Below are 12,593 nucleotides of genomic sequence, written 5' to 3' on the forward strand. Positions count from 1 at the left end.
TTGGTGGAATAACACATAGGAAGCTCTGCGTATTTTCCTTTGTCTAGTTCTCCTGAAGTGTAAGCATTTCTTTGTAACTGCCCTTTGCTTTCATCTCATCACATTTCCTATGCAATCGTGCTAATGCACAGGGATTCTATCCAGTAAAATAAATTGTCACTACTGAACGTTCTCCTTGCTCACCGTTCTATGCACTCCTTCACAACAGCAAAATTGCCATCACCAATCACCTTTCCGACTTTATATTTCTCAAGAATGGTGGATGACCCTGAGCACTTGTTTCCATTCACACCTGCAGAAAAGCAAGGTCAGTAACACAAAGTGAAGAGAGGTGTCAGCAGGGTGTAATATATTCCCCATAGGTAGATACAGAATTAAAACAGTCACAGATACAAAACGGAAGTGTAAGCTGTTTTCCTCTCTGCTTATTCCCTTATTTTTAATCTCAAACGTAAGAATGAACAGCATGAGGCAGAGTTGTTTGACCTTTCTTGCATGTAAGTCAACTATTACCTTTAGGGTGGATGTATTGTAAAAGTGAGGAATGCAGTTAGAATGCTTTCTGAACTCAAAATACTTTTTCTGAAGTGTCTTCACTGTTTTTGAATATATGAAAGAAAGATTCATCAACAGTACGTGTAAAAACCACAACAGCAAGTAAAAATGCATATTTTCTTTATATGATAAAAGGCAGCATCCAGTCCAATTGCTTCAAGTTTTTGTTTGTTGTTTGTTCATTTAGCCTGAACTAGGTTATGCCATTGTCATATCTAGCCTTGTTCAAAATCTTCATTGATTACCTGGATGAAGGGATACAATTCACCCACCCAGCAAGTTTGCTGATGATACAAATCCGGGAGCAGTGACTGACAAACCAGCAGGCTAACATCTAACATTTCTAAACCAATTTTTATTTACAGCAAAATTTTTGCAAGGGCGCTTAGTAATTGTTGGTGACCTACCTTCAGGACTCTGGCAATGGAGTGATTCAGGTACACCATTCACATTGGACGATGATCCACCATGAGGAGGGATCTATGAAAGCAAGTAAGATCTTATTTATCATGATAAAGAAACTGCAAGGAGGAATCAGGAAGAAATGTAGAGAAAACAACAGAAAATTTACAAAAAAGTTCTAAATTAAACACCTCTACAGCGTCAGATTGCTTTTCCACTCTCATTTTATTTTTACTCTTGCTTTCTCACAGCTCATCTTTCTTAGCATAAAACACTGTTTTTCACCAAACTTAAGACACAAGCTTGATATTCCTGTTTATAAAAGTAGTTGAACATGTTTTAGCAAAACTGCTAGCAGCAAAGAAAATGCTCTCCCACTGCACAAACATTCTCTCTTCATTCTATGGAATAAGATAGCTGCAATACACTCTGCATTCTGGGTAACATGTCTGTTCATGTCAGCTAGAGATTCAAACCCAGATAGAGCCACCTCTCGACACCTATCCAGCGGTCTTCTTCTAACACATCTACTTCACAGCTGGCACTGCCAGAGGTTTCCCCAGCTGAGCTCTGTCAGTCTGTGCCCTCTTCCGATTAGCACTGAAGCATGCTAAGAAGGTAATGTGGAAATGCTCTCATGACTCTACTAGTTTACATTTAAACAACATAATTTTGTCTTAGGGTGCCTAGAACCTCTGTGATAGCCAGATTTGCTTGGCAGTTTAAAAGTTTGTACTTTAGGTTATTATGGATGTCAGGACTGAGGATCTCCACTAACAGTACAGGTTAGATGTCTTTGCAAAAACAATCATCTAACTGGTTTTGAAGGATGATGTGTGATGAAAACAGCTTTTTCTGCACTAACTTCTTAACTGGTAACTTGATCTGAACCCTCGCAGTTCCACTCGAAGTTGTCCTGTCATAATGAGCAATCAACTTTTATTTAAAAATGGGGTGGTGTACAAACAAATGCAGTGAACAGTAAAAGGTACTGATCTGTTCTACGTGCTGCTGTTTTTTATAACTTCTCCTACTACAGTTAAATGTAGTTTAATAATTCAGTAAGTAGTATTAAGTATAAAATAAAATAAACATAAAATTATTACCTCATCCCATTCTATGTAGTATTTCTTGCTGTTCTGTGAATTTCCAATACCTTGTTTTCTTCGTGGGCTATTACAATAGTTCTCACTGCTCACCACATCAAGGATTAAAATGCTTCCCTGCCTTAAGCTCAGTGTCTGTTGAAATGGCTTTGCATGACACCAGGAATCCAAATGCAGCATTTTCCATTTAGCTGACATTGTCTGGTTACACTGCAGAATATTTTAAATCATTAACACTATTGTCAACGAAAAAACTGAACTGACAGATAGGGATATTGTCTAAAGGCTCATGAAATGCTAATGAATGCTTAAGTTTCTAGTGGCAGCTGAGCTGCCAGATCAGCTAAAGGTACGGTAGCTGTACAACTGTACAGCTGTACAAGTTAATTTTGCAGAGCCTCTGTTGTTTACCAGCATTTGGCATAGCAGTAGCATCAAACAGCAACCAGGCAGCTACTACTACTACTCACTGCTAATAACCTAAAATGAGACTGTGTTAATGTAACAGTCTTTCTGAGCTATTTGTTTAACAAGGATTAGGAACAAGGACACTTAGTTTAAATGACACTGATGCAAAATCATGAGTCAGTCTCCTATCCCATCAGTCACACCTTCAGGTATGAAACAGGGGTAACAGAAGAGATCCCTGCAAAATATTAGACATGAGTCACACTAAAACATCAGTAATCCATTTGGGCTTTTGAATGAGTGAAAATACAAATGAATACCTAGCTCACATTTCCACCTTCCTTCATCCTTATAATCAGGTCAGAGCGTGACTAGGCACATAACTTCTTACCACTGTATTTACAAGAAGGAAACAGATAGGAGCAGGAAAATAGCTAAGACACAAAAAGCTAAGACAATAGGAAAAGGAAAAATTCTAATGTTGCTGTTCTAGCTGAGATGATTGATCAGAAGCTGAAAAAGCAACTTAACCTTATATCTGCCAATAATTATTTACCTCATGGCTCTAGAGATGAGGTCTAACCCACTTTAGCTGTATTTTGGGAGCTGGGTCTACTGGTCTCGGTTCCTCATTGGCAAAACCAGTCTAGTCTTTCCCTATTGTGTCAGAGTAGACATAAACTCTCCAGCTGTCTATGATGTACTTGATTAGACAGAAAAGGTGGGAAAGGGATGTGAGTTAATAGCAAGTGACTCATGGCTAAGTAACAATTATTAATTAGATATTTTCTGATCATTAAGCTACCCAGTGATTTGTGGTATTTTGAGTATCTTGCACGATTGATATCCCTAGTTCACTAGTCATGGCTGGATTTGCACAGAGAAGAGAAGAGGATGCACACTGATACACTACTGAATACAGATGGAATCTATGATCACCATGCAGATTAAACTTTGCAACAACTCCACCTCCTGTATTCTAGTCTACACTGTAAGCACCTTCAGTACTGCTCCCCTTACACTGTGCACAGGACATAAATCCACCTTCTCTCTCATATGCAAGTCATAGAAAACTCAGACCCAAGGCAATATTATTACCTCATTGTATGACGCCTGTTTCTACCATATAACAGCCAAATAATCAAAGTAGGATTTTCTTTTATTTTTTCTTTTTTCTTTCAACATCTGAAGTATCCAGGAAAAAAAAAAAAATCAATTGAAAATCACAAAAGCTTTTAAATCATCACAGAATTCAAGAGATGAAGTAAAATGAGTGTGCAAGTATAAGGTGATGGGTAAGTAGGGAGGGACTGGCCAGGGTCCCTGAAGATCTGTTTCAGAGCCTGAGTCTATGATTTGGGAGATAAAAAAAACAGCAGCTTGTCAGTCTTCATTTCAGTTAATGCTACTCACCCAGTACATAAGACTTTTATATGTCTTTTGAGTGAAAATGCTACCATACCTCAGAAAAATTGTGTTTATATAAAAAGATGGAAAAAGTAAGAAGGTAATCTGAGATAAGTGTACATCTGGTGGGATTTTATTTTTCATCTAACGAGAGTCTCAGGAAGGATCCACAGATTGAATTTCACATTCTACTGAAGTAGAATGGTACCTTAATTGACCTTTTTAATTGACCTTTAATTGACCTGAGTGCAATTAACCTTTGCACTCAGGATAGATAAACTGTCCATGATACAAATGTTTGTAGAAATGTTTTGGTGTTGTTTTTTTTATCCCCCCACATTCAATAAGTAACTTCTTGGTAGCCATATGGGATAGTGCCTTCTAGAGCTTTTTTTTTTTTTTTTTCTGCAGTGTTACTGCTTCCCACCTAAAGGTGTCTTTGTGTCTGTTTCACTTGTCAGAAGACTTCTGTCACCGAATTGCCTGGTCTGGTGTACATGGCTGTACGTGTACGTAAGTGCTTTATTACAATGCTCAATACTAACAAATCTCTAAGATAAAAACAATATAAATACTTTTTGTTGCACTGCTCTGGTAACACTGAAGAACCATGCAAAGATTTACTGTTTCTCCTAAAGAGATTCTGAGTTTCACCATATTATGTAAAGCTTTCAGAGAACCCAAGGCAGAGATAACATAGAGTTGAATACATTGGTTTTCTTCCCATCACCGAATAGCCAAGTCTTTCTATCTACTCTATGAACAAGAAAGAAACTTAATTGTAGATTTACCAAAAGCAACACTTAAAGAACTCCTCTCAGAACTGCTGTTGCCTAGGCTCGATAATTCCTTGCATATATCCCTAATATGCCATTGCTAACAGGCAAACATGCATACAATACTAACAATTACTGCCTTGATGGAGATAGGTACTGATCTCTCAAATCACTTAAGCACATGTTTAACTTTAAGTAAATTAACTGTCCCATTGAAGTAAAAGGGACTAATCAATAGCTTAAAATTAAGCAAGTGCTTAACTTAATTGCTGGATTGGGTCTTAATGCCCTTTCTCTTCGATCATTTGCTCAGTAAGTCAAAAAAGTAACATAAGACAAATTCAAACACTACTTCTTAGCATAATTGCAATTCTAAGAAATGCCTCATCTGCAAAGTATAATTTTATTAAGGAAAAAAAAAAAAAAGGTAAGACTTCAGAGTACTTGATTCCAGTAAGAGACAACAAAACACACCCAAGTAAGGATATTACAACACTACTGTTCAAAATCTCATACATACTATAGTCTCTGATGATTTTTATGATACATGTCATGCTTAGTAACACATGTACCAGGTGAGCTAGGAGTCAAAGAACCCTTTATGACATTACATATCTGAGTCTATAAACACACATTGAGAACCAACTGCAAGTAACAAGTAACCATGTAGTTCATGCCCCTGTCTGTTATACCTAAATCCTTACCTTGAAACAAACCTCTACAATAGGTTAAATGCTTAGTAATGAGCTCAGATTGTGAGGTTAAAAACATAATGAAAGGACAAACAAAAGGAAAGTAGTACGCAACTTTGCTTGCTTCTTTAATGTGTGCTATTATTTATTCATGCAGTTACAGTCAAAAGGCAACATTGTGGTGTATCTTTATTTTTCACTTACTAGACTAGAGGCATTTATTTAAGGTTGTAGGAGAATTGTGTAGTGTTTATTATTCTGCAGCCATAGCATAAATTCTGATGACTTCAATATCATTTGAGAGTCCAGAAAAAATGTTCAAACACTTTTACAAAATCGGAATGTTGTAGAGCATATTGGCTTAATGTATGCAGTGAACAATTAATAGCATATGGGTGCTCTATTTGGAGAGCCAAAAAGGAACAGAAGTAAAACCTTTCCCTTAGAAGATAAGCTGTTCATCAGAAGTGTTTTCTGCAAGGAGATTCTGCACTTGTACTTATAAAGCAGTGCAAACAGAAAGAATCCTTGTGGACTGAGAAGGCTTCACTTTAAAGGAAAAGGCAGCTATAATACTGCATTTCCAAAGCCAAAAAATCCTCAGAAATATTCTTTATACCTTCACTGTCTGCCACAGTATTTATTTATATCCTCATTTTCGTTCAGCTGCAGTTCATGGTACCTTTAAATAAGCACAGAAAACCAGATTATTTGTCTGTGCAGTGATGCAGTTGTAGCAACAAGGAATTCTTCAATAATAGAGAGCACCAATAATCTCAAAATACTGAAATTGGTCTGTGCTTTCCTGCTGTTTTTGTCATTGGATTTGCCAAGATCAATCTTAGAGTAATAGCAATGGGTTTCTTAAAATAATCTTGTTTTGCATTAAAATGCTTCTCTGTTACTGTTTTTATGTTGATATTTTCCACTGAAACTGTCATTAATACTAGAACATAACCAGGAAATTGCACAGTGTTCTTCATCCTTTTGGAAATTATCCTGAGATTCACCCACTAATTTTTCCTATCTTTAGTCTTAGGAACACAGCTGGAGCAGATACATCTCAATGGGATAAAATAAGGGATACTCACTACTTCAGTGACACATCAGGTCTGAGATGATTCATTTATAGTTGGTGGTTTTTTTTGTTATATAGGAATGACTTGACAGGAAGACAGGAAGACTCATTAATATCTAGCATCAATTAAACTCCTAGATGAAAAGGTACAGCAGTCTACTTTATTGAAATTGACAGTGAAGGGAAAACAGGACACATCCACTTCACAGAGAAACGCTTGAAAAACTAACAGAATTCTCTCTTTCTTAATGGAGCTTTAATCTATTGAACACCGTATGGAGAGGAAAAAAAAAGCCTAATTATCCAGTTTCTAAACTTGTAATTTCAGTAACGAGCATTTGTTAAGTATTGCACGGAGCAGCTGAGAGCCTCATGTCCACTAATTTTGGCATTCTTTACCATAAATTTATACAAGAGCTGTCAAGACGAATTTAAGACCACGGTTACAATTTTCAATATCTGAACTATTGCAGCTCTTGAAAGTGCTTTATAAACAAAGATCAATCTATGTTGCTTTGGACAAAAAGCAGCTATGGAATGGTACAGCTCATTAATATGAATTGTCTAAATGAGCCAAACACTAAAATATATTGAAATTTAACATGGAAATCAAAGTCTTTTCTCAAGTATCTGGAGAAAAGATTACTCTTCACAAAACAAAGACGTGGTAACAATTAGCATGTCAAAAAAACAGATCTAAATACTATTCAAATCACTTCTTTAGCCAGACCCTTAATTCAGACAACAGTTCTCCACAGAATTTTGCAGCCTCTTCACAACTGTTGTGCTCACCAAAGGGAGCTATTACTTGATCAGAATAATCAGACAGAAAACCATGTAGTCTGCTTCCACAAAAGCTGCAATTCATGATTCCATAAGAAAATTCTCCTTGAAAGGAGAGCTGCACAAATGCAGCAGTATGATTCTCTGCTGTGTGCTCCAGACCATTCCTTTAATTTTACCAAGTAAAAGGCTCCGGGCAGCCTCTAAGAACTATAGATGTTGCCATTCTTTCATACAAGAGGCAGAGAATTCTCTTGGTGCAACACAGAGAAAAGTCTGCCAGATTTCAGGCAGCTCTCAAAGGAATCCCTCTCATGCTTTCTGGCAGGAGATTGCATTAAGTAGTGAAATTCTGTGCCACAGGTGAAGGAAGGGTGCTTCAGATGAAATTTTGAGCAGTGCTGCAGGATGATAAACTATTTTGAAGAGGATACTACATTAATATATGCTAAGGGGATATAAATTACTCCGAGAATTTATGCCATCTACAAAACAGTGCAAAACCTGAAGGATTAATTGGCGTATTCAAACCACTGTCAACATCTTCAGATTTCCTTAAGCTCAGTTCACCACCCTGCAAAGATGGTGACAAGACACAAAGATTGAGAGATGAAATACAGAAGTTGTACATCAGCTCCCTCTTGCACTCTAACCTTGACTTTAACCTCATACTAGCAAGGCTGCTCCATAGAATTATAACCTTTTTTTTTAAAAAAAACTATTATTCAGTGTTACTGTAATACACCAATTAATAAGAGAATAGAGTATTTTTATGGATCTGATACTTACCTTGAGTCCACGAAAGCTGCCTGGGCTTGTTGGTGAAGAACTGGAGGACTTTGTAGATTTTGGAGTGGATAATTGACTGCTTGGTGTTCCATTAACTGCCAAAAGTAATACAAGCAAACAAATGGAAGATGATTAAAAACAAGCAGACAAACCCACCTAACTAGCTCTAAAATGTAATAACTCTTTCTGACTAGATATCACTCAAATCTGTGCATAAAGATCAAAACAGACTTGTCATCAATTAGGAATAAATTATATGATCACATACCACAAAATTATTCACCCAAAACTCATGTGGCTATATATGGGTTTAAGAGAATACACAAATATCACATTGCTCTTTCAGAATTTTAAAAAGTCAACTCTGTACTTTGCAAGTGTGAGAGCTTTTGTAATAAACATAATCTCTTTACATTCCAGAATTTACTGTGATATTGCACAACAAAATATAGGGAGAGGAAGTTTTCATAAGCAGAAACACAAGGCTGTCTTTTTCTCCCTTTTGTATCAATACAATACTTTTCAGGTATAACATTCTGCAGAACACAATTTTTGATGGTTTGTTGGTTGTGGGCTTTTTGCTGTTTTTGAGTGTAATCTAAATACGTTTTTTTCAGCTTCAGCAGTCTACCTGTTAGTAGTCCAGGCTGACTGCACTGCAACTTCCAGAAATTCTTGTTCTTCATAACTGTATCTCTCATGTGTGATGTTAAGGTACAAATATTTAGCTATAGAATAAGTCTGTCTTGAAATTTTTAAAATTGATTCCCAAACCAGTTACAGGACTAAGAATTTATTTTTTTCTGCAAAAGATATTTAGTATTTCAACATAGTTTTGAGTTTGACTTTAACAAGGGTTGCACACAAGCAATAGATAAGTAACTTCAGCTTAAGTGCATTTTTAAAGAAGTAAAAGGAATTTAGAAGCCTATGTCCCTCATGCAGATCTGTAAATATGCTGCTTTTCATCACTTTGTTTTACATAAACTTCTTTGAACTGAGCATGTCAGCGCCTTGTTGTTTTGAAAGGAATTTGCAAGTATGAAGATGAGAAGGGCTAGTAAATGCTGTTAGAAGTAGTTCCCAGCTGTAAAGTACATGAACAAAAAAAGACCAACTATTACTACAGAAGAAAAACAATTTTGTTTCTTCACAAATTCTTTTTTATGAAACTCATAGATAAGACAGTCTTTCCTGAACATAACCATTGAAGCCTACACCATAAGTCATCTCCGTCTCTAAGTCACTATCACTCTTTTAAGCAATGGCAGAACCACTAAGCTGTACCCGAGAGTTTGGCTAGTTAACAATCTTCCCTCTTTTAAGGAAGAATGTCCCACCATACACTCACAGTATTCCAGCTCTGTGCTTGCTGGACAAGTGTGGTGGCACTCTGAGCCAGGGGTGTGATTAAATGACCTCCTGAGGTTCCTTCCAACTATTTTCCTTCTGTTGTTATACAATACGTAGCACACTCTGCCAAGGATCTGAAAGGGATGTCTGTAAATCACAGAATCACAGAATTGTAGGGGTGGGAAGGACCTCTAGAGATTGAGTCCAACCCCCCTGCAGACAGCAGTACTTTTTTTTTTTTTTAAACTTGGAAAACAGAAGCAATCTGTATTTATTTTTAGCACTTAGCTTGTTTGCTGAATTGATTTGCTGATTATTTCATGTATATGCAAAACTTGCAATCTTAAATAATTTCTAAGTGTAAGTACTTTTGAGTTTTCTTTCTACACCGAAAAAGCAGCTTGAACATAAAGAAAAATAAATCTACTCTGTTTTTCCTTAACTAGTACACGTTAAGTGACAATTTACTGTAGTGGAATGCTGAATACTGTAAAACCTGTGAATACCTTTAAAATTGTAAAGGTAAAAGTCAACACTTTTAATATGGTCCAAAGTCACAACTTATTTGCTAATGAAAACATAAGTTACTTGAAAGAGATTTAGTGTTTCAGAGCAATACCAGCAAAATTTTCACTTGGAACTGAAGGTTGAAAGAGGTTTCTTGTCATTCCAGCCTTGGTTCTAAAACACCAAAAGAAAAAAAGAAGAGCAAGAGGCTGCAAATAGAAAGGTGTGGTACACGTTTCTGCACCTCTCTTGTCAGCGCCTCTCTTGTTTTTTTCCACTACCTGAACATTTCTATTCTGCTTCTCAGAATGCTTTTCTGCTTGTAGTAAGATTAATTTAACATTAACAATGGTAGCAGATGTCCAACAAACAACTATAAAGCGTCATTTAGATTATCTCAAAGACCTACTTTTCACAAGAATAATGGATGCATTATGGGTCTGGCTCAGTAAATGCAAAATGTGCATTTCAATCTTAAAAATACTCACAGATGCAGAGGAAAATGGAAATGGAGAGGAAGGAGACACACTAGTGATATACAGCCATAACAGTAATGGCTCACCTGGGGATTTTGCTGAAGAATGAGCACTGGAGTAGTGGCCACCCTTCTTAACTGTACTCATATATTTGACACAAAGGAAAAAGACATTAAGGAGAAAAGTTATTAAACAGCTCTGAACATGCATGAAAGAAAGAAGGGGAAAAAAAAAAGATAGCATCACATGAGAAAAAAAGGCAAGTAAATAGAAGGATAAAATGCAGACACTTTGGATAAATTTTCAGATTAAGCTAACCAATGGAAGGAGAAAGGAATGGTCCAAGGAGAAATAAATTAGGAAATGGCAGTGCTGATTTCTAAATACTTTGCCTAAAATTCACTATTGATAATGAATATATTCTATATATGTCCTGTGCAATCTGACTGCAGTTAACAGGATTGTGTGAAATACAGGCCATTCCTGAAACTCACCATTTGAGGCTTTCCAGTTAAATATACCAACTTTGCAAACAGAAGATAAATATTCCACTTCTAAAGATCTCACAGACATAAAATGACTTTAAACAGCATCTATTAAGCAATAAATATTGATATGGATGTGAGAATTTGGAACATATTGTAGTTTTGAATACAGGCATAGGAGCTTACACACATATAATTACAACTGAAACAGAGCACTGTATATTTACATATTCAGTGGTTTGATTTCAGGACTACTTCTTCAGGTCTGAGAGAAAGAAATCAATTGAGTTTTATTTTATTTAAAAATTAGATGCAAAACTAGAATAGGAAAAACAAGATTCTCCTTTCTATTTATTTGTATAAAAGACTCAGTGTTTGGAACAGATGGGATTCAGTCACGCTTCCGTCAAATACACAACATGAACCTTACTTTGAAATTATACAGAGTACAAGAAAAAAAAATCTCTGTTAATGAGTAATTATATTCCAGAATAGCTCCTAAACTTGCTTCAAATAACAAAATCCTGTATTTTGACATTATTTGGTTTACATAGGAAAAAGCTTCTGAATTCAAAACATTTAAGACTATAGTCCATGAGCATCAATTCAACCACATAGCCATCCTATAGTTAAGTTTTCAAGCAAATTAACTGCTATGCTGAAAGCATATCCCAGGTAAACTATTGGAACAAATTATTCCAATCTTCTCAAAATCAAACTTTTTGTGCCTGTTAATTAATAAATAGAAACAAGATTTCTTCTTAGGACTCAAAAATAAATGTATGCTTTATTATAAACTAGTACTAAATCTATGTGAGAAACAGGTAAAACATTTTTATCAGGAAAGAAATCATGCCAGTTGTATTTCACAAAGAGCCAATAGCTTTTTCAACCCCTTAAGCAACTGCTTGAGTGTATTTCATGTGCTCATCCTAGATGTTGTACCTGATGCAGGTGATTTGCTTCGACGTGAAGGTCCTGGACTTTTGGACCCTGAATACCTCATGCCAGATGATCGGGAGTAAGACGATTTCATAACACGGCATTCTGCAAACCAAGCAGGTGGAATTTCAAACACAATCCAGTGTACCAGCTTTCTGCAAACACTGCAGTTGCTGTTTATTATCCAGAAAAAAACCAGTGTTTTCCCGATACGCTTGCCAAGCTGAATGAAGCAATCTCAGGACTTAACCCACACATCATAAAAAAATTTTTGAGCCAAATGCTTTATATAACATTCCACATGTCATATTCAAAGTCTTGAACTTGGATTATGATAATTATTCAAATTTGTACCTATGCGCGGCCAAATGATTGAAGTCAGTCAAAGACAATGTTCCTCTGATAGTTCAGTAAATTCTGTGTGCTGAAATGGCAACTTCATGTAGGGTAAATGCACAGCAAGCTTATTTTACCTTCTTTTGCAAGAAACTGATGTTGTGAACAATTTTTGAGGAGGTGAAAAATGCCTATTGCTTCCAAAATGCTGAGACAACAGATTACTGTAATTTACCATCAACTATATATCATGAAATAAAGGACAACCCAAATAGGAAAGGAGTAAATAATCATACATGTATTGACATTTTTGAAAAATTTAAATTCCTACAGTTAGCATCTATTGCAAATCTCTCCCCATCTAATCATATCGTTTTCCTTCTTAATTTTGTCCCTGTTATTTATCACTGTAATGGCAATGCCATGACTATGCTATCAAGTCATCATCAAAAATGATACGTAGAGCTGTACACCCCAGGCATGATCCACTCTGTACTG

The 12,593-nt window shown here is 36.1% G+C and overlaps 1 protein-coding gene across 4 annotated transcripts in view; it reads right to left on the reverse strand.

Moving 5' to 3' along the window:
• DCLK2 (doublecortin like kinase 2) overlaps nucleotides 1-12,593 on the reverse strand; it is a 79,387-nt gene that overhangs the window by 24,762 nt on the left and 42,032 nt on the right. For 2 of the 4 annotated variants that reach the window (XR_008208529.1, XM_052690433.1), the window contains exons 4-8: nucleotides 11,763-11,864; nucleotides 10,419-10,469; nucleotides 7,997-8,091; nucleotides 963-1,035; nucleotides 184-292 (exon numbers count right to left, since the gene is read on the reverse strand). Coding sequence is in view for 2 of the 4 variants with exons in the window: in XM_052690433.1 (XP_052546393.1) it covers nucleotides 184-292; nucleotides 963-1,035; nucleotides 7,997-8,091; nucleotides 10,419-10,469; nucleotides 11,763-11,864 (430 nt within the window). In the remaining 2 variants the exon portion in view is untranslated. The remainder of the gene's footprint in view (nucleotides 1-183; nucleotides 293-962; nucleotides 1,036-7,996; nucleotides 8,092-10,418; nucleotides 10,470-11,762; nucleotides 11,865-12,593) is intronic. The other 2 variants (XR_008208530.1, XM_052690434.1) reach the window with 1 other exon arrangement.

This window comes from Tympanuchus pallidicinctus, unplaced genomic scaffold (genome assembly GCF_026119805.1).
Source record: "Tympanuchus pallidicinctus isolate F22 unplaced genomic scaffold, pur_lepc_1.0 scaffold26, whole genome shotgun sequence".
Lineage (NCBI taxonomy): Eukaryota > Metazoa > Chordata > Aves > Galliformes > Phasianidae > Tympanuchus > Tympanuchus pallidicinctus.